The sequence below is a fragment of the Chiloscyllium plagiosum genome, unplaced genomic scaffold (assembly GCF_037043375.1).
Source record: "Chiloscyllium plagiosum isolate Xiang-an unplaced genomic scaffold, Cpla_swu_hap1 HiC_scaffold_1, whole genome shotgun sequence".
In the NCBI taxonomy this organism is placed as follows: Eukaryota; Metazoa; Chordata; class Chondrichthyes; order Orectolobiformes; family Hemiscylliidae; genus Chiloscyllium; species Chiloscyllium plagiosum.
In genome coordinates this window covers 38,516,531-38,542,568 of record NW_028270139.1, presented here as the reverse complement: position 1 = coordinate 38,542,568, position 26,038 = coordinate 38,516,531, and the positions used below count along the sequence as shown (strand labels likewise).

The window sequence follows — 26,038 nt, the reverse complement described above, 5'->3', positions numbered from 1 at the left end:
TTTTTTAAAGAAGGACTGTCACCAAAAAAACCCTACATTTTAGTTAGCTCATCTTTCTGTTCCACCAGTATCAGAAGAAACATCAAAACTCAATGTATATCAGAACCATTATGAATGGGAACCATCAGTCTTCTTTGCACTATCAATCCATCAAATGACAATACTGGATTTGAAATCACTGCCCCTTTTTGGATATGAAGGATTTGGAACATGTCCTTACCTGCTGTGGCCTATATATGGCTCCAGACCAACAGCAATGTGATTGCCTCTTAACTGCCCTCTGAGATGGCTAACCAAGCCGTTCAATTGTATCGATCACTGAAGTGCCTTAAAAAAGGAATGAGGCTGGACAGACTACTCACCGTAAACCTAGGCACAGGAAACAAAGCAGCAATACAGCATTGTTGACCCTGCAAAGGCCTCCTTACTAACATCTAGGGGCTAATGCCAAAAATTGGACAGCTGTCTCACAGACCAGTCAAGCAAGAGCCCGATATAGTCATATTCATAGAATCATAGCTTAATGTCCCACCAATACCATCCCTGCATATGTCCTGGCTGTCTGACAGGACAGACCCAGCAGAAGGTGACAACACAATGGCATACTATTGGGAGGGAGTTGCCCTGGGAGTCTTCACCATACACTCCAACCTCAATAAGTCTTAAAGTAACAGACTAAGTATCAGCAAAGAAGCCTCCTGATGATTACCACATCCTGCCTCACCCTCGACTGACAAATCAGTACTCTTCTACATTAAAAACCACTTGGGGAAAGCACCAAGTACAGGAAGGGCACAGAATGCACTCTAAGAGCTGAACTTTAACGTCCATCATCTACAGTAAGTTCACAGTACCATTAGTGACCAAATTGGCTGAGTCCTAAAGGACATAGTTGCTAGACTGGATTTGTGGCAGGTGGTGAGAGAACCAACAAGATGGAAAACATTCTTGATCTCATCCTCACCAATGTGCCTGTGCAGGTAGTATCACAGAGACTGAATATTCCTGATGGAAACCAAGCCTTGTCTTCACATTATGTTGTATAGCACTATCACCATGCCAAATGGAATAGACTTCAAACAGATCTAGCAACTCAAGACAGGGCATCCATGAAGCACTGGGACATCAACTGCAGCAGAATTGTACTCCAACACAACCTGTAACCTCATTGTCTGGCATATCCCCCACTCTACCATTGCCATTAAACCAGGGGATCAATTCTGGATCAATGGAGAGTGCAGGAACAACAGCAGAAGCAGAAATAACTAAAAACGAGGGGTCAACCTGATAGAAGTGCAAAACTGGACTACTTGTGTGCCAGACAGTATAAGCAGCAAGTAACAGACAGAATTAAGCAATTGCATAACCATGGGATCAGATCTTAGCTCTGCAGTTCAGCCATATTCAAGACATAAATGATGGTAGACAAGTAAACGACTCACGAGAGGAAGAGACTTCATAAATGACCTGTTTCTTCATCTACAGGTACAGCCAGACATGCTAAGTTTCTCCAGTATTTGTCATTTCTATTCCCATCCTCAATGATGAAGAGGCCGAGTACATCAGTGTAACAGAAAAGGCCGGGTTTTTTGCAAACTACCTCAGCCAGAAGCACCAAATGGATGATTCATTGTGGCCTCCTCTGGTAATTCCCAGTATCACAGTTGTCAGTCTTCATCCAATTTGATTCATGCTGTCACGTGGCATGAAATGTGTGAAGGCTTTGGTTAGTGCAAAAGCTATGGGCCCTGACAACATTTCAGTAATAGTACTGAAGATGCTACAGAACTTGCAGCTCCCCCAAATACAGAGGAACCTGGATTATATGAACAACACGGGTGGGGAGTATTTTGTCGGCTAATCGAATGTTCAGATAACACTCTTTAGCCAAATACTCTTTAGCCAAACATTGGGACCTTGCGATCTTGCCGGATAATCCGAAATTTGAATGATAAAATGCAGGATAAATGAGGTTCCTTTGTACATCACTGGCATCTACATATCATTTAACAAAATTGCCTAGGTATGCCCTATACACAAAACGCAGGATAAATTCAATCCGGCCAATTCCTTCCTCATCAATCTACTCTCGATCATCAGCAAAGTAATGGAGGGTGTCATCAATAGTGATCGACCACAGCTAGTTTTGTATCCAGAAGGATCATTCAGTTCTTGACCTCACTGCGGCCTTGGTTTGAACATGCTACAAAGAGCTGAATTGCAGAGGTGAGGTGCAAATAACTGCCCTTGATATCAAGGCTATATTTGACCAAGTGTGGCATCAAGGACACTGACCAAAAGTAGAGGCCATGGGAATCAGGGGAAAATTCGCCACTGTTTGGAGCCATATCTGGCACAAAGAAAGATGATTCTGATTGTTAGAAGTTAGTTCCCTCAGTTCTAGGACATATCTGCAAGAACTCCTCAGGTTAGTTTCTTGGGCCCAACCATATTAATCTGCTTCATCAGTGACCTTCCCTTCATTATAAGCACAGAAGTGGGAATAGTCTTTGATGACTTCACAATGTTCAGCACCATTTGTGACTCCTCACATATTGAAGCAGACCATGCCCAAATGCAGAAAACCTGCACAATATCTAGGTTTAGAGTGACAAGTGGCAAGTATCGTTCATGCTGTACACTGTCAAGCAATAACCATTTCCAAGAGAGAATGTAACTATCATCCTCAACAGTCAATGACATTACAATCACAGACCAACAAATCCTGGGGGGTTACCATTGACCAGAAACAGAATTGGACTAACTATATAAATACTCTGGCTACAAGAGCAAATTAGAGGCTAGAAATCCTGCTGTGAATAACCCACCCCGCTGACTGCCTGAAGCTCGTCACAGAAACTCGGAGCAGGAGTGGGCCATGCAACCCTTGAGCCTACTCCACCACTCAATATGATCACATCTCATGCTCTATCCCAACACCCTATTTATGCTTACCTTCAAACCTCTTGATGCTTTTAAGACCTAAAAGTATATCAATCTGTTTTTTGAATATAGATTAGATTAGATTACAGTGTGGAAACAGGCCCTTCGGCCCAACAAGTCCACACCGACCCGCCGAAGCGAAACCCACCCATACCCCTACATTTACCCCTTACCTAACACTACAGGGAATTTAGTATGGCCAATTCACCTGACCCTGCACATCTTTGGATGGTGGGAGGAAACCGGAGCACCCGGAGGAAACCCACACAGACACGGGGAGAACGTGCAAACTCCACACAGTCGCCTGAGGCGGGAATTGAACCCGGGTCTCTGGCGCTGCGAGGCAGCAGTGCTAACCACTGTACCACCGTGCCGCCCACCGTGTCACCATATACTTGGTGACCTGGCCTTCACAACCTCCTGTGATGGTGAATGCCAGAGGGTGATCATCTTTTGAGTGTGCAAACGTTTCCTAAACAGCCTACCCTGCATCCTGAGGTGATGATTCTTGGTCCTAGACTCCCCAGCCAGGGAAACCATTCTTCCTGCGTCGAGTCTATCTAACCCGGTTAATATTTTATACATTTCAATCAAGTTCCCTTTCATCCTCCTAAACTCCTGTGAATGAGGCTCAGTGGAACTAATCCCTTCTCAGATGGTAGTCTTGCCATTCTGAGTATTAGCTAAGTGAATCTTCATTACTCTCCCTCCATGGCAATTATATCCTCACTTAGTAGGAAGGCTCAAACAGCACACAATACTCCAGATGCCATTTGTCCAAGGCCCTGCATAACTGCAATAAGACAGCTCTGCTTCTGAACTCAAAATCTTCTTCTAAGGAAGGCCAACATACCATTTGTCTTGTTGCACCTGCCCGTTTGCTTTCATTGACCGGTACACAAGGACACCCAGATCCCTTTGCATATCCATATTTCCCAATCCATCAGCATTTCAATAATTTAAATTTGTTTTTCACACCGACTTAACATTTATCCACATTATATTGTATCTGTCATGTGTTTGCCCAGATACTCAACTTGATTAGATCACCCTCAAGTTACCTTGTATTCTCCTCCCAACTCACAATCCAATCTTGTTTTGTGTCATCAGCAAACGTGGAAATATTGTATTTAGTTTCTTCATCTAAATCATTTGTATGTAGCACGAATAACTGGAGTCCAAGCACTGATCTCTACAGTACATTACTAGTTACGAACTGCTACTTTGAAAAAGACCCATCCTTTTCCACAGATTGTTTCTGATCTATCAACTAATTCTTGAGTATGTCAATTTATACGCCGCAGGCCCATGGTGCTTTAATTTTGCCACTTATGTGATATCAAAAGCCTTCTAAAAATCCAAATACACTTCTCTCGTTTTTATTCAATTAGTGACATCCTCAAAAAACTCCAGTAGATGAATTAAGCATAATTTTCCTTTCATAAACCTATAATGACTTTTTCCAATCTTGTGAATGCTTCCACAACAGTATTCTGTTACCACACCTTTTATAATAGGCTCTAACATTTTCCTGGAGAAAGTGAGGACTGCAGATGCTGGAGATCAGAGCTGAAAATGTGTTGCTGGAAAAGCGCAGCAGGTCAGGCAGCATCCAAGGAGCAGGAGAATCGACGTTTCGGGCATACTTTATGGACATGCTTTATGGAAAGTCTTTCACTTAAAGTCGTGATTTTCAGAAAAGTAAGTTCAACTTTAAGTGAGGCCATCGTGCACATTGAACCTGGGAAAAAGACTCTCTCAATAACGGTTTCAGCTTCAAGTGGACTTGACAACCAACCTACTGGAAAATTGACCATGGGAACCCCCACAGTTTGCTAAGACCCTCTGCTTTACTTGGACTTTATTTCAGCTAAAAAAAAAGGTTTCGACGTTTCAGATTCCTGAAGAAGGGCTTATGCCCGAAACGTCGATTCTCCTGCTCCTTGGATGCTGCCTGACCTGCTGCGCTTTTCCAGCAACACATTTTCAGCTCTAACATTTTCCTGACTATTGATGTTAGGCAAATTGATTCATAACTCCCCAAATTGTTTCTCTCCCTTCCTTTTTAAATAGAGGGGCTACATTTGCCACCCTTCAATCTGTCAGACAGCTCAAAGTCTGCAGAAGTTTGAAAGGTGATCACGAATGCACCCAAATGTTTCCAGGCTACCTCTTTTAGTACTCTAATGCTGATTATCAGATCCTGGGGATTTATGAGCCTTTAATCCTGTTAATTTCTTTAGTGCCATTTGTTTTTATTATTACTGATTTTCTTCAATTCCTTCCTCTCACTAGACATTTGGTTCCCCAACATTTCTGCAAAATTATTTGTCCTCATTTGTGAAGACAACCAAAATGCATCTTCAATTCTTCTACCAGATCACTGTTCCCCATTATAAATATCCCCATATCTAACTGAAATGGACCATGGCAACATTTATTGTCACTTTTTATGTTCTCTTCAAGTTTAGGCTCATTCACCACTTCTCCCTTCTTGATCAAACGTTTTGCCCCCTGCCCACCACATATGACACACAATTTAGGAGTGTGATGGAACATTCGCCACTTGTTTGAGAATTTTGACGTCATACAGGACAAAGAAGCCCACTTGATTACAGAAACAATGGATGATTACAGATTTATTACAGAAATTCACCAAAACTCCTTAGACGCCACCTTCCAAATCCACGGAGGTTCAGTGTTTACTGTTTTCCCTTTTAACACCACTTTGCTTTAATGTCACTAATGACAGGAAATCTCTAAGAATTGTATGATTTATTATCCAATTGGTGCCATTTGGTGCAACTCTTTAGCTGTCTCTCACAGACCTCGGGCTATTCTCAGCTTTCTGACTTGCAGCCTCTACTGATGACACATCCCTGTCTGTGGTCATCACCAGAGAATGCCCACCCACTAGGCTCCAGACCACCCAAAGGTGCCACCTGCAGTGGCCATGATACGACCACTGTCAGGCAGCATTCTTCTTCCCAAACAGGTCGTCATCACCCTCAGGACCCACCCAGAAAAGATGAAGCCACTTCAGCTGAACTCAGTGGCAACCTTTCTCCTTTCCTAGGCTTTGAAGTGCCAGGTATGACTGAGCTCCGCATCAGCACCTCATCCCTTGGTCCATGGGCAATGGTCAAGACTGAGCTTCGCAGCAAATAACTGTCCCCCAGGATAGTCAGAATCGTGAGGCTCATTCAGCAGACAGTAGCCCACAGACTGTGGATCAATGCAGGGGAATTGTCGCACACCATCTAGGCAAACCCCAGCACCTCCCCTATTCTGCCACATCAACCACAGGCTATGCCACAGGAACTCCAGCAGTACTGGCTAACATCAAAAAGAGAGCTGGAAGAAAATGTCAATGAGCTCAGCCATGACCGAAACCCCATCAGTGAGGAGCTTGAATACCAAACAGGAACAGGCCCAATGAGTGGTCAGCAAAGAGCAATATAGCGGTATCTTGGACCCCCAATAAATGTCACCAGACAGTGGCAAGGAACATTTGAAAGTCCCAGTTGGTCTCTCACGGGCCACCCAAAGAGACACTGTGCAGAGGCACTCCCCCCCCCCCCACCCCACACTTGTATACTCAACTGGAGGGAATTGAAGTAGAATGTTACGTGCTTTTTCTCTACATTAAACTTTCTTTTAACAGATTTTTAATTTACCAATGCAAGAACATTTAGAAGCTAGGTGGGAGTGCTTCAATTTTGTTCTGCTAAGTAAGGTCCTATGAAATCAAACATCAGTTTTCCCATTGACTACTATGGAAATGATGCTTTATGGAAAGTCTTTCACTTAAATTTGTAATTTTCAGGAAAGCAAGTTCAACTTTAAGTGAGGCCATCGTGCACATTGAACCTGGGAAAAAGACTCTCTCAATAACGGTTTCAGCTTCAAGTGGACTTGACAACCAACCTACTGGAAAATTGACTATAGGAACCCCCACAGTTTGCTAAGACCCTCTGCTTTACTTGGACTTTATTTCAGCTAAAAAAAAAAATGCATCACCTCTGAAACTACAAGGTTGCCACAAAAGAAGCCAAGAAAATCTTAATTTTTTTTTTCATTCATCCGTGGTTACTCTGAGTATGTGCACTACGCAAGTGGGATGTTGCCATTTTAAAGGTCAATTTTGAGGGCAGTTGTGTGATAACAAATAATTTTATTTAAAATAGAAAATCACATATAGCTTACTGCTGGGCTTGATTTAATTGGAAAAATCAATCTGAGGTTAAGAAAAAACTCTGCTTACAATCAAAATATACTAAACACAGGCAGTGGGATGAACAGTGTAGATATTTTGTGAAACAATTTCAAAATATAGGCAAAATAATGATTAGTTCTAAGAAAGTTTTTTTTAAAACAGGTCAGAAAGTAATTTTGATAGTGACCTTTATGCATTACTTCCAATAAAGCATATAATTGTAGCTAAGTGGTTGGAAAAGCCGTGTAGTATTAAGGGATCCAAAGGTTATACTGTTGAGTTTATAGAATGCATAGTAAACACATTTACACAATTAGATAAGGTTTGACATCAAAATAGAAGGTTCAGAAGCTTAGTTCAAGACAGTATGATGTTCCGTTCAGAAAGTAGAATGTCTTCTCCTTGCAGGGGAATCAAGTCTGTTCAGGGAAATCAGTCATCTCAGCAGATGTGGTTTCTAGCCTGTGGAGTTTCCAAGCCAGGAGAATTTGGATTAAAATTTTCAAGTTGCTGGAATGGAGAAAGCTTGGGCCATCACAATTGTGAAATGTTCATGAAATCACATCCGGAAAGGAATAGCAAAATTGCATCCACAGCTCAAGTAGAAGAAACACTTGAAGGTTTAAAGAGGATAAAACAGGAGTTACATGTCTCTTGGATTCAGTCTCTGATGGATGACTTTGGGAAACAGGTTGAAACTTTGTTTTTGATGTTCATGTTAAGATCTTTCTGATGTTCATAGCTTTGTTTGTGTGGGAGATTTGTTACGACCAAAGTGGACATCTTGTCACATATTAAAAGCCTGGAATCCATTTTAAATCTCATATTAGTGTCTGCTTGCAAAGTTTGTATGTTCCCAGGCTCAGTGAGGGGGCTGACCTTGCAGCTGTACTGGCACCTGATAGTGTGCTCTTTCCCAGCATGGGAATGCCCTTCTTTTACAAGAATCTATTTTAATACTAACACTTGCTTATCAGCTACTAACTAGCACTGCCCAGACACTACATGACGGAGGCTCGTGACTGGGCAAAGCACCCATTTACTCATTATACTACAATTAAGTTTGCTAATTGTTAAATGATTGTAACCTATATAATCACACAACTCTCTGTATCTCGTCGGAGTGACTTGTGAGCATTTGGTCAACTTGTCTCTCTGCATGAACTCACGAATAAACAATCAATAACTGTGGCACAATTCCTTTTCTTTAATTTAGACTGTTATGAGTGAGTCATCCACTGCATAATTCTTTTCTATTCCCACCAGTTTGTTTATTTCTTCTTTTGCATAGTAAACTTATGTTCTGCTGCCTCATGTGACTAAGTACCAAGTTAACCAACTGCAAAAATTAAACACATGATTGATCAAACCAGCCTTCCTTCTGGGATCTGATTTGTCTCGTATTACCATCAACTTGGATCGTTATTCCAAGAAGAAACACAATGTCATAGACAGAAATTATATTTGAAGAACCAGGACTGAGTACAAGAAAAGATGAGACAAATAGCAACAAAGCATTCCAAATGCATAAAGTCTGGTGAAACAGGAAAATTCAAGAGGTAAAATCTAAGGAATAATTTATTTTAATGGCAAATTTAAATCGGAAATCTAGTCTGTTCTTTAATTTAGCAATTAACTGCAAGTTACTCTTTTGATTGGATACAGTTTAATTGTAGCTTTAAACCAGGAACTTACATATATTAAGCTAAACATGGTTAATTAGATTTACAGTTTAATCCAGTTCCAGAAGACTCTGAATTAGGGGCCATTAAAGGAGGGGTCCTTCAGTGTTGCTTTGTCACATTAGACAAAAGAGGGAGGGGCTGATTAGTCTCTTACACTTTCATTGGTGAGTAGGTTTCCTCGTTAATCTCCAGGTAAAGAAAGAAAGGGGAGTAGGGGAAGAGAAGGAGGGACAGAGACTTGACCTTGTCCAGCAGTAAGAGCTACTTGTTCCATGTGGTTGAGTAAAAGGACTGTAGGGATGACAGACAAACTGACCACTGCACTGTGGTACAGGAGACCATTCAAGTGTGGAGAACTAAAAGAAAAGTGGTATAGGTAGGGGTGGAGCTTAAGGTGAAGGAACCCCGAGGGGTCAGTGACCGTAATATGACAAAACTCAGCCTGCAGTTTGAGAGGGAGAAGTTGGAATCAGATTAATAGCTTTGTGGTTGAGTTAAATTAACTACAACAAAGTGAGGGACGAACTGGCCAGAGTTGACTGGAAGGAGCACCGATCAGTGAAGCAGCAATGGCAGGAGTTTCTGGGGGCAGCAGGAATTCATCCCAAGGAGGAAGAAACGTAGTAAGGGGAGAACGAGGCAACTATGGCTGACAAGGGAAGTCAGGGACAGCAAAAAAGCAAAAGAAAAAGCAATAATGATGATTAGTGGGAAGCCAGAGGATTGGGAAACCATCAAAACCAGTAGAGAATAACTAGAAAAGCAACAAGGAAGCAGAAGATGAAAGGAGAAGAAGAAAAAATTAGCATGTAATATAAAAGAAAACTGCAAGAGGAACTGAATAGGTACTTTGCATCAGTCTTCACAATGGAAGACAACAGTAGCGTACATCAGTTGCATCAGAACTACAAGAGAATCGGGGGGCAGAGGAAAGTGTAGTGGCCATCACTAAGGAGGTTTTGAGGAGTTGAAAGTCTGAAGATTATAATTCACCTGGAGTAGATGAACTACACCCCAGGGTTCTGAAGGAGATAGCCGAGGAGATTATAGAGGCATTGCTGGTGATCCTTTAAGAATCACAGAGTTAGGGAGGGTTCAAGAGGATTTGAAAATGGTTAATGCAATATCCCTGTTTCAGAAAGGAAACAAGCAGTATACAGGAAATTGTAGACTAGTTAGTGGGACCTCAGTTGTTGGTAAGATTTCAGAGTCCATTATTAAGGGTAAGATTGCAGAGTACTTGAATCTGTTGAGTCGGCTTGGCTTTATCAAGGGGAGGTCATGCCTGACAAATCTGTTAGTATTCTTTGAGGAGGTAAGAGCAAGTTAGATAAAGGAACATCAGTGGAGGTGATCTATTTGGATTTCCAGAAGGCCTTTGACAAGGTGCTGCACAGGACGCTGCTAAATAAGATAAGAGACCATGGTGTTAATGTCAAGTATTAGCACGGGAAGATGATTAGCTGACTGGCAAAAGGCAGAGTGTGAGGATAAAGGGGTGCTTTTGAGGATGGCAGGGACAGCAGTGTTCAGGAAACAGAGGGGGTGCAGAAGGATTTGGACAGCCTAGGAGAGTGTGCAAAGTGGCAGATGGAATACAATGTGGGAAAGTGTGAGGTTATGCACTTTGGTTTTCTAAATGGAGAAAACTTCAGAAATCTGAAGCACAAAATAACGTAGGAATCCTAGTTCAGGATTCTCTTTAGGTTAATTTGCAGGTTCAGTTGGCATTTGCGAAGGTAAATGCAATGTTAGCATTAGAGGGAAGACTGTGCTGTTCTCGTTGTTCTGTTATAGGAAGGATATTATTAAACTGAAGAGGATTCTGAAAAGATCTACCAGGATGTTGCTGGGAATGGAGGGTTTGATATATAAAGATAGACTGGGACTTTTTCCACTGGAGCATGGAGATTGAGGGTGACTTTATTGAGGTTTATAAAATCATAAGGGATACAGATGAGGGGCATGACAAGGATTGTTTCCCTAGGGTTGAGGAGTTCAAAACTGGGGCATATTTTTTAAGGCAAGAGGAGAAAGATTTAAAAAGGACATGAGGGGTAACTTCTTTTTTTAAACATGTGTTCATGTGTGGAATAAATTGCCAGAGGAAGTGTACAGTTACAACATTTAAAGGACATTTGGGTAATGTCATGAATAGGAAAGATGTGGAAGGATATGGGCCAAATACAGGCAGGTGGATTAGTTTAGTTTGGGAACATGATCAGCATGGACTTGTTGGACTGAAGGGTCTCATTCCATTTGTATGACTTTGTGACAAGAGCAGGGATGCACTTCCGAGGCTGTATCAGGCTCAGATCTGATCACATTTGGAAATATTGTGAACAATTTTTAGCTCTGTATCTAAAGATGGTTGTGCTGCCTTCGAGGGGTTCTAGAGGACGTTCACAAGAATGACCTTGGGAATGAAGAGCTTGTCATCAGGAGCAGTGAGGAGTCAGGGTCTGCACTTGGAGTTTAGGAAGATTGTGAGGAGGCAATCTTATTGAAACTTACAGAATACTGAGAGGCCTAGATATTGTCCATGTGAAGAAGATATTTCCAAAAGCAGGAGAATCTAGGACTGGGGGGCACAGCCTCAGCGTAAAAGGACAACCCTTTAGATCTGAGATGAGGAGGAATCTTTTCAGTCAGAGGATGGTGAATCTGTCGAGCGCATTGCTGCAGAAGGCTGTGGAGGCCAAGACTGTGAGTGTCTTCATGACAGATAGAAAGGTTCTTGATTAGTAAGGGGATCAAGGGTCATGGGGGGTGGGGGGTGGGGGATGGGGGGTGGGGGTGGGGGTGGGGGTGGGGGGGAAGGCAGGAGAACAGGTTCAACACATCAGCCGTGACTGTATGGTGGAGCAGACTCAAAGGGCTGAATGGTTTAATTTTACTCCTATATCCTATGGTCTTAGGATATTAACTGCAAAAACCTAATCAAGGGTTAGCACTACTGGAGATGAAGATAGCAAGCTTATATTGGTGAGTCAGAATGTGGCAGAGACAAGGTTTGTGAAAGGATTTGTAGCTCGGGTGCTCGTTGCTGTGGTTCTGTTCGCCAAGCAACCAACCCAATACACACAAACGAAGTTGCATCAAGGCACTATTCAAAAGGGCCACAAGACACTGCAGCACACCAGAACTGCAAAAAGAGGAAGAGGAACACCTATACAAGGTATTCGCCAAAAACGGATATCCTCGCAATTTCATCAACAGATGCCTAAGGGAAAGACAACACAACGAGGACATGCTGCAACCCAAAGGACTAGCCACACTACCATACATCAAGAACATCTCTGAACTGACAGCCAGACTACTGCGACCACTAGGACTTATAATAGCACACAAACCAACAGCCACCCTCAGACAACAACTCACCAGAACGAAGGACCCGATACCCAGCATGAGCAAAACTAATGTAGTGTACAAAATCCCATTCAAGGACTGCACAAAACACAATATAGGACAAACAGGAAGACAGCTAACGATCCGCATCCACGAACATCAACTAGCCACGAAACGACACGACCAGCTATCCCTAGTAGCCACACACGCAGACGACAAGCAACATGAATTCGACTGGGACAACACTACCATTATAGGGCAAGCCAAACAAAGAACAGCCAAGGAATTCCTAGAAGCATGGCACTCATTCACAAACTCCATCAACAAACACATCGACCTGGACCCAATATACCGGCCACTACAGCGGACAGCTGAAACTGACAACCGGAAGCGGCAGGGACAGGCCACTATAAATGCCGGAGAAAACACCACAGAAGCGCTTCACAGGAGGCTCCCAAGCACTGAGGATGTCACCTAGACAGGGGACGAAACGTTTGCAACAAAAACTTCCAGCTCGGCGAACAGAACCACAGCAACGTGGTAGAGACAACTTTGCACTGCTTTAGATTTTATGGAGAAACTTGTTTTGGGACAGTAAAAATAAGAAAGGGAGGATGGAGGAGATCAATTTTCATAACAATAAAATTATCTTCACTAAGAACCTAGTGACATTTAAGGTATAAAAAGTCACTAGGGTTTGATGGCTTACTTTCAGGATCCTGAGGGATCTGAAGGGAGAAAACAGCAAAATATCTGACTATAATTTTCTAAAGGTGTTTTGTGCCAGAGAACCAGATAGTAGTAAGTTTGGAAGACCTAATTTTTGAAAAAAAGCAATAAGCCAATACCTTATAGCTGGATAATCTTCATTTGTGGTCTCCTTCCTATCGGAAAGATGTTGTGAAACTTGAAGGGTTCAGAAAAGATTTACAAGGATGTTGCCAGGGTTGGAGGATTTGAACTATAGGGAGAGGCTGAACAGGCTGGGGCTGTTTTCCCTGGAGCAGAGGCGGAGGGGTAACCTTAGAAGTTTACAAAATTATGAGCTGCATGGATAGGGTAAATAGGCAAAGTCTTTTCCCTGGGATCGGGGAGTCCAGAACTAGAGGGCATAGGTTTAGGGCGAGAGGGGAAAGATATAAGACACCCAAGGGGCAACTTTTTCACACAGAGGGTGGTACTTGTATGGAATGAGCTGCCAGAGGAAGTGATGGAGGCTGGTACAATTGCAACATTTAAAAGGCGTTTGGGTGGGCATATGAATAGATTGGGTTGGGATATCTAGTCGGCATGGACAAGTTGGACCGAAGGGTCTGTTTCCATGCTGCACATCTCTATTGGGAAGCTAGTGTAGTTCCTAACATGAGCAATAAACACTTGCAGAAGTATGAACTGCAACGCTCGATTGTCCTGCTTTGAAATGGAATGCCCAAAACCAGAAGCAATCTTTAATTGTGGTCCATTAAATGTTCGTACAAGTTCAACATTAGCTTCTTGCTTTTACATTCTATAGAATTCTTGGTTTTATATTTAAGGGCAGATAACATAGAAAGAAGTAGCTAATACTGATCTTGTAAAAAAATGTTTGTTTTGTCATATTTGAAGCATTATATGCAGCTTAAGCATTTCTTTAGAAGGGAAGACCTTAAAAACAACAGAAAAGACTGTAGTTCAGATTCATTGAGATATTACCAGAGATTTATGCATTAAGTGCTGATGGCTATGAAGAGAGACTCCAGAAGTTGGGATTTCTTGCTGAAGTCTAGATTAACAACTGAGTTGTTACGCGCTTACAAAATTATGGAGGATTTGTTGTGATAAATAGTTAATTTGTTTTATCTTGTTATCGGTTCATGAACCAATGGAAATATCAATAATTTAGCTAAATATTTTAATTATGATAATTGCAAAAAAATGGAGGTTATAAAGTAAAAGCTTTCGACAAAGATTGTCAAAATATTTACTTTTCTCTATAAAGTTTTTGTGAAACAAAGTACATAGTTGATTTAGAAAGAAACAGATGGATACTTAAAGCAAAATACTATACACACAGGAAAGCAAGAGGGTGCAATTGTCTTTGTGAAAAAAACAGGCCAGATGGCGGACATTACTTTTGCATTGTAATCCTCCTTGATTTGATGCAATTAACTTGCCTTGAGTAACTGGTCACCAACTTGCAGCCTTCCATCCACATCAGCTGCACCACCAGGATGAACACTCTTTACAAAAGCACCATTTTCGCCACCCACTAAGGAGAACCCTAATCCTCCTGTGATAGGCTTCTGTAGCTCAAAGTGTATCACATTATTCTATGGAGAGAGAAATAATGGCACTGAATTTCCCAATGCAATTGTGACTGCAATTTAAAACAATTAACTATATGAGGAAAAACTTTAGGATGTTTGAGAGACGGGATAAGTTTCTACAAAATTGCAGTTCTTTTGTTTCTGTTTGTTGAGTTTTGATGTCCTCGTAACACTAGTGCAAATTAATTTCTCAGAGATCAGCATTTGAAAGTACAATCAGTGACCAAAATTCTTATTTTGTCATCACTACATTGTAAGAAACACATTTCATGCAATCTCATGTCAAATTTCTTGTGTTTCTAATGGGTGTAACATTCAGAAAGAATTGGATGGTCCATAGCAAAACATGTATTAAAAAACCTTCATTGTCAAAAAGTATTTGTTAGCCAATTTTTGCAAATAATTTAAACAGTTTAATTTCTGCAAAAGTAGTTTCTCCAATTAATGTACATTGTGATAAAATATAATCTTACCTTTGGTACCTCGACAGAAGATACTTGATCACATTCATTTTGTCTGTTTCCATATATATCTCCTGTAGACAGAAAATGATACTTGGAAACCTGGTATGATGTTTGCAACTATTTAAAACACATCCAAATTTTCAGTAAAATTACATTTGATTAATTAATAGCATCTCAGCAAATCTATTCTCTAGATTTAGCTTCAGTTCATCTGAAATTAGACTCAGAACAAGAATTAGTTAAAGCAATTTACCGAAAACCACCTTGCCTTAGTCTTAATCTTCAGAAACACCTCTTCATTCAAAACACAATTAGCATTTTCTCTTGCATCATGTTCAGCTCTGTGATAGTCCTAGGAAACTTAAAATTCTCATCTTAATGTACATATTGACCAGTTTGCAGCAAAGTGCCCAGCCTTCTGGACAACAACACCGTACAACCCTGTCATGGCAGCCGTTGCAAGAGTATCGACAGAGATAACACCATTTCACACATGGACACCTCCCACTATGTATGCGTTGAGTACTCATGTGACTTGGCCAACGTTGTCTTATCTCATATGCTGCAGGCAAGGTATTTTGGCGAGACTGAGCAGAGGCTACGACAATGGATGAATGGACACTGCGCAACAATCACCAGGCAGGAGTGTTCTCTCCCAGTCGGGGAACACTTCAGCCGTCCAGCACCTTCAGCTTCGGACCTTCAGGTGACCGTCCTCCAAGGTGGACTTTGGGACAAGCAACTACGCAGGGTGGGTGAGCAAAAGCTGATAGCAAAGTTCGGTACCGATAGGAATGGCCTCAACTGGGACCTTGGGTTCATGTCACACTACAGGTGATCTCACACACTCACACACTCACAATTCATACCCTCTCACAGAGACCTATCCCATCACACACACACACACACTGAACAAAGCTTACACAGATGCAGACGATCATGTACATCCACACACTCTCATGCACACTCACTCTGTTGCTCCGACATGTGCACACATAAGTTTATGGGTGAATTTGCTTTTGCAGAATTACTGCACAAATTACTTGCTCAAAAACTGCACAAATCCATGTAAAACACTGTAAAACTATGTAGAGGGCTTGTCAGTCTGAACCAACATTGGGACAGACAGACTTCACACCTATTAGAAAATCTGAGCTATCTTGAGAATGTAATTTTTGGGATTTACATATTAAAGAACAGAAACCAGCATATCCCATTCCAAAAGATGAAAGATTTGATCTAACATTTTTTAATGCATCACAATTCCATGACTCCTTTGGCTGTGAATTCTGTGATCATGATCTTATTCTACATAACCACCTGATGAAGAAGCAGTGCTCCGAAAGCTAGTGCTACCAAATACACCTGTCAGACTATAACCTGGTGTTGGGTGATTTTTAAAATTGGGGAAAGGCCAACTATACCAAAATTTGACAGGAGCTGGGGAATGTGGATTAGAAGCAGCTGTTGAAGGTAAATCCATATTTGATCTGGATTTCAAAGGGAGGTTGATTAGAGTGCAGGACAGACATGCCCCTATGAAAATGAGGGATAGAAATGGCAAGATTAGGGAAATATGAATAACAGGTGAAATTGTGAGACGAGCTAAGAGGAAAAAGGAAGCATATATAAGGTCTAGGTGACTGAAAACAGAAGAAAGAAGCTTTGGATGAATATCGGAAAAACAGGACCAATCTGAAATAAGAAATTAAGAGGGCTACAAGGGTCATGAAATATCTTCAGCAAACAGGGTTAAGGAAAATCCCAAAGCCTTTTATTCATGTATAAGCAGCAAGAGGGTAAGTGGAGAAAGGGCTGGCCCACTCAAGGGACAAAAGAGGAAAGGTATGTGTGGAGTCAGAGAAAATGGGTGAGATTCTTAACAAGTCTTCGCATCGGTATTCACCGAGGAGGGGGACAGGACGGATATTGAGGTTAGGGATAGATGTTTGATTACTCTAGGTCTGGTCGGCATAAGGAGGGAGGAACTATTCTAAAAGGCATTAAGGTGAACAAGTTCCCAGGTCCGGATGGGATCTACCCCAGGTTATTGAGGGAAGCAAGAGAGGAAATAGCTGTGGCCTTACCAGATATCTTTGCAGCATCCTTGAACACAAGTGAGATCCCGGAGGACTGGAGAATTTCTAATGTCCTCTTGTTTAAGAAGGGTAGCAGAGATAATCCAGATAATTACAGACTGGTGAGCCTGACCTCAGTGGTAGGGAAGCTGCTGAAGAAGATGATAAAGGATAGGATCTATTCCCATTTGGAAGAAAATGGGCTTATCAGTGATAGGCAGCATGGTTTGTGCTGGGAGGTCACGTTTTACCAATTTAATTGAATTCTTTGAGGAAGTGACAAAGATGATTGATGAGGGAAGGGTTGTAGATATTACATATGTGGACATCAGGGAGGTGTTTGATAAGTTCTCCATGGTAGATGATGAAGAAAGTGAAGTTGCATTGGGTCCAAGGTGTACTAGCTAGATGGATAGAGAACTGGCTGGGCAGCAGGAGACAGAGTAGAGTGGAAGGGAGTTTCTCAAAATGGAGACCAGTGGTGTTCCACAGAGATCCGTGCTGGGACCACTGTTGTTTATGATGTACATAAATGATCTGCAGGAAGGTATGGGTGGCCTGATTAGCAAATTTGCAGATAACACTAAAATTGGTGGAGTAGCAGATAGTGAAGGGGACTGTCAGAGAATATAGCAGAATATATATAGATTGGAAAGTTGATCAGAGAAATGGCAAATGGAATTCAATCCCGGCAAATGCGAGGCAATGCATTTTGGAAGATCCAATTCAAAGGGCAAACTATACAGTAAATGGAAAAGTCCTGGGGAAAATTGATGTTGAGAGATCTGGGGTTCAGGTCCATTGTACCTTAAAGGTGGTAACGCAGGTCACTAGAGTGGTCAAGGCAGAAAACGGCATGCTTTCTTTCATTGGACGGGGTATTGAGTACAAGAGTTGGCAGGCCATGCTACAGCTGTATAAGACTTTGGTTCGGTTCGGCTACATTTGAAATATCGCGTACAGTTCTGCTCGCCACATTACCAAAAGGATGTGGATGCTTTGGAAAGGGTGCATAGGAGGTTCACTAGGATGTTGCCTGGTATGGAGGGTACTAGCTATGAAGAGAGGTTGAGTAGATTAGGATTACTTTCATTGGAAAGACGGAGGTTGAGGAGGACCTGATTGAGCTCTATAAAATCATGAGAGGTATAGACAGGGTGGATAGCAAGAAGCTTTTTCCCCCCAGACTGGAGGACTCAATTACTAGGGGTCACGAGTTCAAGCTGAGAGGGGAGAGGTGTAAGGGAGTTATGCGTGGAAGGTTCTTTACACAGACAGTGGGTGGGTGGCTGGAACAGGTTGCCTGCGGAGGTGGTAGAGGCAGGCATGATAGCATCATTTAAGATGTATCTAGACAAACACATGAATGGGCAGGGAGCAGAGGGATACAGATCCTTAGAAAATAGACAACAGGTTTAGATAGAGGATCTGGATCATTGCAGGCTTAGAGGGCTGAAGGGCCTGTTCTTTTGCTGTAATTTTCTTTGTTCTTTGTTACACTCCAGCCTTTTTATATAGAATAGAATTTTTTTTAGGATAGAAACAGATCCTTCGGCCCAACGACTCCACACCGACTCTCCAAAGAGTATCCCACCCAGGTCCATTCCCCTACATTTCCCCTGACTAATGCACCTAATTGACACACCCCTGAACACCATGGTCAATTCACCAAACCTGCACCTCTTTCGACTGTGGGAGGAAACCGGAACACCCGGACGAAACCCACACAGACGTGGGGAGAACGTGCACACCCAACACATACAGTCACCCGAGGCTGGAATTGAAGCTGGGTCCCTGGCGCTGTGAAGCAGCAGTACTGACTACTGAACCACCATGTCATCTCTTGGTTTTGATATGAAAACCAGCATTCTGTTAACTTGCTTGACTATTTTCTGCAGCTGTTCATGGCGATTTAAAGAGCTATGCATCTGAACTCCCAATTCTCATTGGACATCCACTGTATTTAACCACATATTCTAAAAACATCCTGATCTATCCTATCCGATCCGAAACCTTACACTTGCTTATGCTAAAATCCATGTGCTACAGTTTTGTTCATTCTATCAATATCCTATTGTAATTTTATGCTGCTTACAATGCTGCCCAATTTTGTGTCAACAGCAAATTTAGATATTTAACTTTTTCTTAATGCCATTATCCAAATCATCAATGAATATTGTGAGTAACTGAAGTCCCAACACAGATCCCTGCAGTGCTCTACTAGTCACATCTTGTCAAGTTGAGCACCAATTTCGTATCAATGTCTGCAATTTTCCCTTAATTGCATGGGCTTCTACTTAGCTAACCATCTGTTGTATGGGACCCTACCAATAGCCTTTTAGAAGTCAATTAAACAACATCCATCGTCTTATCTCTGTCCACCACTATTGTCACCTCTTCAAAAAAACTTGAGGTTTGCCAGGCATGACCTACAATTTATGAATGAATGCTGACTCTTCCTGAGTAATTACAAATTTTTTTGAGGTTGTCAATTATAGTCTCCAACAATTTCCCTACCACAGGTGTCAGGCTAAATGGTCTGTAATTCTCTGGCTTCCATCTGTCACCCTTTTTTAAAGAGCAGAGCAGAGCAGAGTGACACAAGTAAATTTCCAATCTAAAGCTCCAAATTCTGAATCCAGGGAACTCTGAAAGATTATGGTTTGGGCATTGGTAATGTGCTCTCCTACCTCCTGTAACACGCTGGATGGAAGTTATCAGGTCCTGGGGATTTGTCACTTTTCAGTTCCATTGATTTCCACATTATTGATGATTTACTTAAGCCAATTTTATTTATAGTCTGTCCCTGATCCTCTTAATTTTATTGGGTATTCTGGTAAGCCATTCTCCTTTTCTACTTTAAATACTGAAGCAAAATTGTTCAGCGTGTCTGCCATTCCCCATGGTCACTGACAATATCTCCACTCTCAGTCTTCAATGGGCCAATAGTGTTCCTAACCAACTATAAAATGTCTTTTTAGTCCCTTGCAAGTTTCCTTTACATCCTTTTTAGCTGCTCTTACAAGCCACTTTGTGGCCCTTTGTCTTTGTATGTGTCTCTGTACTGTTCTTTGTGTTTTTATATGCCCTTTCTTTCAATTTTATACTGTCCCTTGCTTCCTTAGATGTCCATGACATTTTTATTTGAGAGATTGAGCTTTTCCTTCTTGTGGGTACAAATTGCTTGTGAATAGCATTAAGTATATCTTTGAGCAACCGCCACTGTTCCTCAGTTGTTTTACCTATTAGCAGACCTTCTTAGTTTACTGTGGACAGTTTCTGCCTCATTCCATTTAAAGTCTGCCTTACTTAAATCCAAAATCTTAGTATCAAATCTTTGCTTAGCTCTTACAAACACTACATGAAACTCAATCATGTTATGATAATTATTTGACAAATGTTCACAAGCAACTAGGTCACTGAATAAATCATGTTCATTGCTCATTACTAGATCCAATGTTACTTGACCCTTGTTATACCCAAGACATATTGTCATAAGAAACTATTCTGGACACACTCTAGAAATTCACAACCTTTTTGGCAAGTGCTTGTCTGTCTCTTCCAGTCAATGTTAAGATTGAAGTACCCCATTAATACTGCTCTGCCTCTGCTACATAGTTACCTAATTTCAGCTGCTACCACTTGGTTTATATATGACACCTATTGTGGTTTTCATTCCTTTATAGTTCTGCAGTTCCATCCATAAAGTCTCCATTTGGTACTCTTCCCCCTCTTTACATCCTCCCTGACCACAGAAATGATTCTGTTTCTAATCAGTATAGCCACTCCATTCCCTCTGCTGTTGTCTCTATCCCTCCTGTAAACCTCATAACCTGGTATGTTTTAGTTCCCGGTCATGACCATTCCGCAGACATGTCTCCATAATGGCTACTGTATTATAGTTTCCAATTTGAATCTGTGACTACAGTGCAGTTAATTTGTTCCTTACACTCAGTTCATTTGCAGAACTACCTCTAATTTTGGCTGTGCACTCTATCCTGTCCTTCAGCATCTTTAAATGATTCCTTTAGGGAAGGAAATCTGCCATTCTTACCTGCTGTGGCTTACACGTGACCCCAAATCCACAGCAATGTGGTTGACCCTTGTAACTGGTCTCAACAGCCAATCAGTTCAAAGGCAATTAAGGCTGACAACAAAATACAAACCTTGCCAGCACAAGCCCACAGCACCCCCAGTAGAAAAGGACCCTCTGAAATCCTTGTATTGTTTGTGTAGTAAGAGGAAATGTCGCTGAAACTGATTGTCTTCCTGTATCTATATTGGACAAGCACTCACATACTTCTCTTTGGGCTTGCATTAGATGCAACCATTTACTAACCAACCAAAAGTTATCCTCTAAGTATCCTGGTTCTACCAGCATTAATGTGCAAGCTTTGGCAATGATTAGTCACTCAAAATGCAACCTATAGCAGGAGTAAGAAGTTGTAATCTTGAGGGGGAGTTGGTGTAGTAACATACTGTGCTTTCACCTCCTGCATTCAGCCTCAACTTGACTGAAGGGTAGCTTATTTAATTCAGAAGTTTTCAGGAAAGTGGAGTTGAGAATTTTCAGATAACCCATGATCTTACTAAAGGTGGAGTTGACTCAATGGGCTGAATGGCCTACTTCTACTCCTTTAGCTTATGGACACTGCAGCACCGATGTATATAATCCATATCAAAGATTTAATGCAGTAATTCTTTATCAAAGTTGCTATCCTTTGGGATGTTAAGCCATTATCCTGTGTAAATGCTTGAGTTGAGTAAAGGGCCTTAAAGCACTATTCGACAAGGAGTAAGGGATTTCTCCTGATGAACTTACCAAATTTCCACTTGGAACCAGCCCCACCAAAATTATGTCATTGGCCTTGCATAGCACTAATCAGATGTTCAAAACTATATAGAATACATTACATGTATAGATTTTTGGTAGGATAGTATCTTTGACAATGATAGCAACCATTCGGGATATGCTTTATTTCACTACTGGAATACCAGTGGTAGGAGAGAATATTGCTCTCAAGATTAATTGCAGCAACACAAAAAAGATCCAAAATAATGACCTCTAGAATCCAGAAAGACAAAGACAACAGGCATTTGGGGACTGGCAATTTGCCCTCCAACCCATGCAATACCAATATTTGGAAATGTATCATTGTTCCTTCAGTGTTGTTGGGTCAAAATCCTGTAACTCCCTTCCAAATGGTACTGTGGTTGCACCTATATCAAATGGCTGGTAGTAGTTCAAGAAGGAGCTCACCACTACGTTCTTAAGGGCAACGAATGTTACCCTCAACATCAACGGTAACATCACACAAATGAACCTGAATTTCAAGGTAATATTACTCTTTACAAAAGTGTTGCTATCCTCCCATTGCTAAGTATCTATTAATCAGTGTGGTTTATATTAACTAGCAACTGAACACAAATTTGGAATTTTAAAAATAAAAAACCCAAAGAAGTTTAAACATATTTCATTTAAAACATACCATTAACCTCAACAGATTCATTACGTTTTAAGCACTTGTCATTGCTCTGAACAGAACACTCCATTGCTTTTGCAAATACAGGCTCTCCATCTCTGCAAAATAAAATTAAGCAACATCCTTAAAATTAAGTGAAGCAAAAAGTGGAGAAAAGTATTTACAAAACAAACATTCATCTCACTTCATGTATCATCACCTTTACTTAAAATTCAATCTCATTTTTTTCTTGGTGTTAAATAACATGGCATAGCAAAAGTATATTTACTACATACTTGCTACAACAAATATATAATTCTGCAGTAAATTTAACTCATACAAAATTACTGTCAGTGAAGAATGTTGTTGGGGGGGGGGGTAGATATAGTCCCTTCACGGGTGTAATTGACACAGATACAGTATCGTGACATATTTCAGTTGCAATGTAAAGGCTGAAACCTATTCCATCTATTAGAGAGTGAAATCTCAAAAATTCAACATCACTTTTATTTTCTCTTTTCCTAATTTCTGAGAAAATCTAAATTTCATGATGTAAAACAAGCATGCATTGAAAATTCATACATATGCTGAGTTGGGGGTGTAGGGTGGGTGGGGGAGAACATATCAGGCCACCCACCAAACCTGAAATTCCAACAGGGTGCCAACTTTCATGTGCCAACCACCTCAACTTTGGCTTCTCCCTGATGACTGAGACACAATTGGGGGACCAGCAGTATCTACTTTGGGGTGGGGGTGGGAGGAACTGTTGGTGGGGAAGTCAGCAATCACACAACCTTTATGGTCATTTCAGGAAAACATTCAGGTCATTTGTGGTTCTGAGTTAGAATGCAAAAAAGAGAAGATTTTGGTTCAGCTGCTAATATGCACGTCTTCTGATTTTAACCTTCTTTTGTAAAGACTACTTTTTTTCGTGTTTTTTTTAAAAGAAGTTATGGGCTGGAAAAAGAGCTGTATTAAAACCAGTGTTTAAAAGGGTTACTGTATGTTTGTAAGCAAGTAACCTGACACCCATGTAGTGTAGTGGACAAGCAACTATTTGGACAATCAGTGACTGAAGTCTGAGTTGCAGATGCTATATAGCTGATGGATTTACAAATGCAGCTTTTATTGGCATTAGGAATGTGATTGGTCTGCGGACCAGTTATAAATGGCAGAGAACTTTTGCCTGCCAAAAACAGTGCGATTAGTTCTCAACTAACTGAACAACTTGGAACTAGTAACAATTTTGAGAGATAGACAGATATATTCAGTTCTTCCCCAGCTCGGGAGTGGTTTCTCTATTCTTTGCAGTTAAAACTAACTTTAAACTTGAAGTAAACTGATTTCTCTCTCCAAGAGTTATTGCAGGTGGCAACTTTTAACTAACCTTTTATACATGAACTGGCCACCTTGTGTCTCTTATCAACCAATGGAAGCCTCTAAAGAAAGATGACTGGAGTAAAGTGCTGACCAATATAAAAGTCATAAGGGTCAGCTCAGTAACAGTACCTTGGAAATGGAAACCTGGAACTGTCTTTTCAGTTTCTCCTCTCTACCAATGACTTATTTTTACCCCATTTGTCTATCTGTGTATATGCAAGGGCAAGGTTATAAAGAGGATGAGAGTTTCAATTAATAGTGCTACATGCTGACAGTTTATAACTGGTTACCTGTAGCCAGAGTCAAATTACTTGCAGTAAAAACCAATTCTTGTTCAGTACTGAAACCTGGTCTGTGCTTTCCATCAGCCTTGGACTGAAAGTCAGGTAATAGGGAACTTTGCAAACTTTATGAAATCTTTAATTTTTGTGACCACTTTGGGAATAGTGGGGACCAATTTCTAGCCCCTCAACCGAGTGAATACTAACACATTGCAGTCTATCATTTGGAGTATTGAGATGTGGGAATCACAGACAGGATGGCACTGTTGCCTCACTGTGCTAGGTTTGATTTCACTCTCGGGAGTGTCTGAGTGGAATTTGCACATTCTCCCCTTGTCTATGATTGTATGAGCACAGACACAATAGACCAAATAGTCTATTCTGTAAACCTCTGGTGTGTAGGTGTCTTGAACTTTTGGTAAAGGCAGTTGTGGCCTGGTGTAGGAAAAGAGGACGAAAGTGACAGTGAGGAATGGGAAAGAAGGCAGCAAAAAGCAGATGAAATTCATAGACCAATTTTAGGAGATGTAAAAGTAGAAAATACTTTTGTTCCTTTTTCAGGTACAGTTGGAATAGCTCTCTTTACAGCCAGAAGTTTAACATCTTTGAGAGAAAGTGAGGGCTGCAGATGCTGGAGATCAGAGCTGAAAATGTGTTGCTGGAAAAGCGCAGCAGGTCAGGCAGCATCCAAGGAACAGGAGAATCGATGTTTCGGGCATAAGCCCTTCTTCAGGAAGGGCTTATTCCCGAAACGTCGATTCTCCTGTTCCTTGGATGCTGCCTGACCTACTGCGCTTTTCCAGCAACACATTTTCAGCCAGAAGTTTAACACCAATCAATAGCTTTTGGAGTGCTGCTCCTTCATTAGGTGGTTGGAAACTTGCCCTTGCACATACACAGACAGACAAATGGGGTAAAAATAAGTCATTGGCAGAGAGGAGAAACTGAAAAGACAGATCAAGTTTCCATTTCCAACCACCTGTTGAAGAAGCAGCATTCTGAAAGCTAGTGCTTCCAATTAAACCTGTTGGACTATAACCTGGTGTTGTGTGATTTTTAACTTTGTCCACCCCAGTCCAACACCAGCACCTCCGAATCATGAACACCAATAACAACAGCATAATAGAAGATGGATGCAATGAAAGCTTTTACAGGAAGTAATTATTTTGTCTAACATCATGCACAATTTTTGAAACAGTTCAATAGATATAAAGTAGAAATATATAATCACTCAGAAGAAACCGTACACTACACGGTGCTAATTAGCAGAATTAAAGTAACAGAGAACAGTGAAATTACTGCTTTACATTTTGCAATGTCATATTATGAAACGAAAGGACAAATAATACAATGTAAACAGCCTGTATGATACCTTGTGACTTTTAAAGTAACAGTAGGACCTGCATTTTGAAGAGTTCTCCTTGCCTCATTTGTTGTCATTCCGTGTGTGCTAACACCATTAATATGATGGATAATATCCAATGGTTGCAGACTACCTTCTTTATCTGCAACTGAACCTGGACTAATGTCACTGATATAGATTGATTGGCATGCAGTATCACTGCCTCCTGCCACAGATAAGCCTGTATAAACGAGAAGCTTCATTTAGTTATAGTTCAACATTAGGAAATAGTAAACTCTTTAATTCATTATAAACTATAATAATCTACATTCTGCAGAACACTTTTTCATCATGAATTCAATTTTCCTGAAAAAAAGATATTGAGAGTAACTATTACTGTGCCAACGTGGAAAATGTACAACAGTAAATTATACATCCTCAAGTATGTTCACTTCAATTAAAATAAAAATTACTCTCTAATATGCAAGGTTCTTGGCATATAATCTTTCAAACAAAGATCATCAAAACTGTAA

General features: G+C 41.0%; 1 protein-coding gene across 9 annotated transcripts in view; it reads right to left on the bottom strand.

Annotated features, from left to right (window-relative positions):
* The window catches only part of ptpn13 (protein tyrosine phosphatase non-receptor type 13), a 265,898-nt gene that overhangs the window by 47,023 nt on the left and 192,837 nt on the right, over positions 1 to 26,038 (bottom strand). For 7 of the 9 annotated variants that reach the window (XM_043695917.2, XM_087985860.1, XM_087985855.1 and 4 more), the window contains 4 exons: positions 25,536 to 25,746; positions 22,530 to 22,621; positions 14,972 to 15,033; positions 14,346 to 14,501 (listed from right to left, as the gene is read on the bottom strand). In XM_043695917.2, the coding sequence (XP_043551852.2) occupies positions 14,346 to 14,501; positions 14,972 to 15,033; positions 22,530 to 22,621; positions 25,536 to 25,746 (521 nt within the window). Of the gene's footprint in view, positions 1 to 7,075; positions 7,622 to 14,345; positions 14,502 to 14,971; positions 15,034 to 22,529; positions 22,622 to 25,535; positions 25,747 to 26,038 lie in introns of those variants that run through there. The other 2 variants (XM_087985871.1, XM_087985863.1) reach the window with 2 other exon arrangements.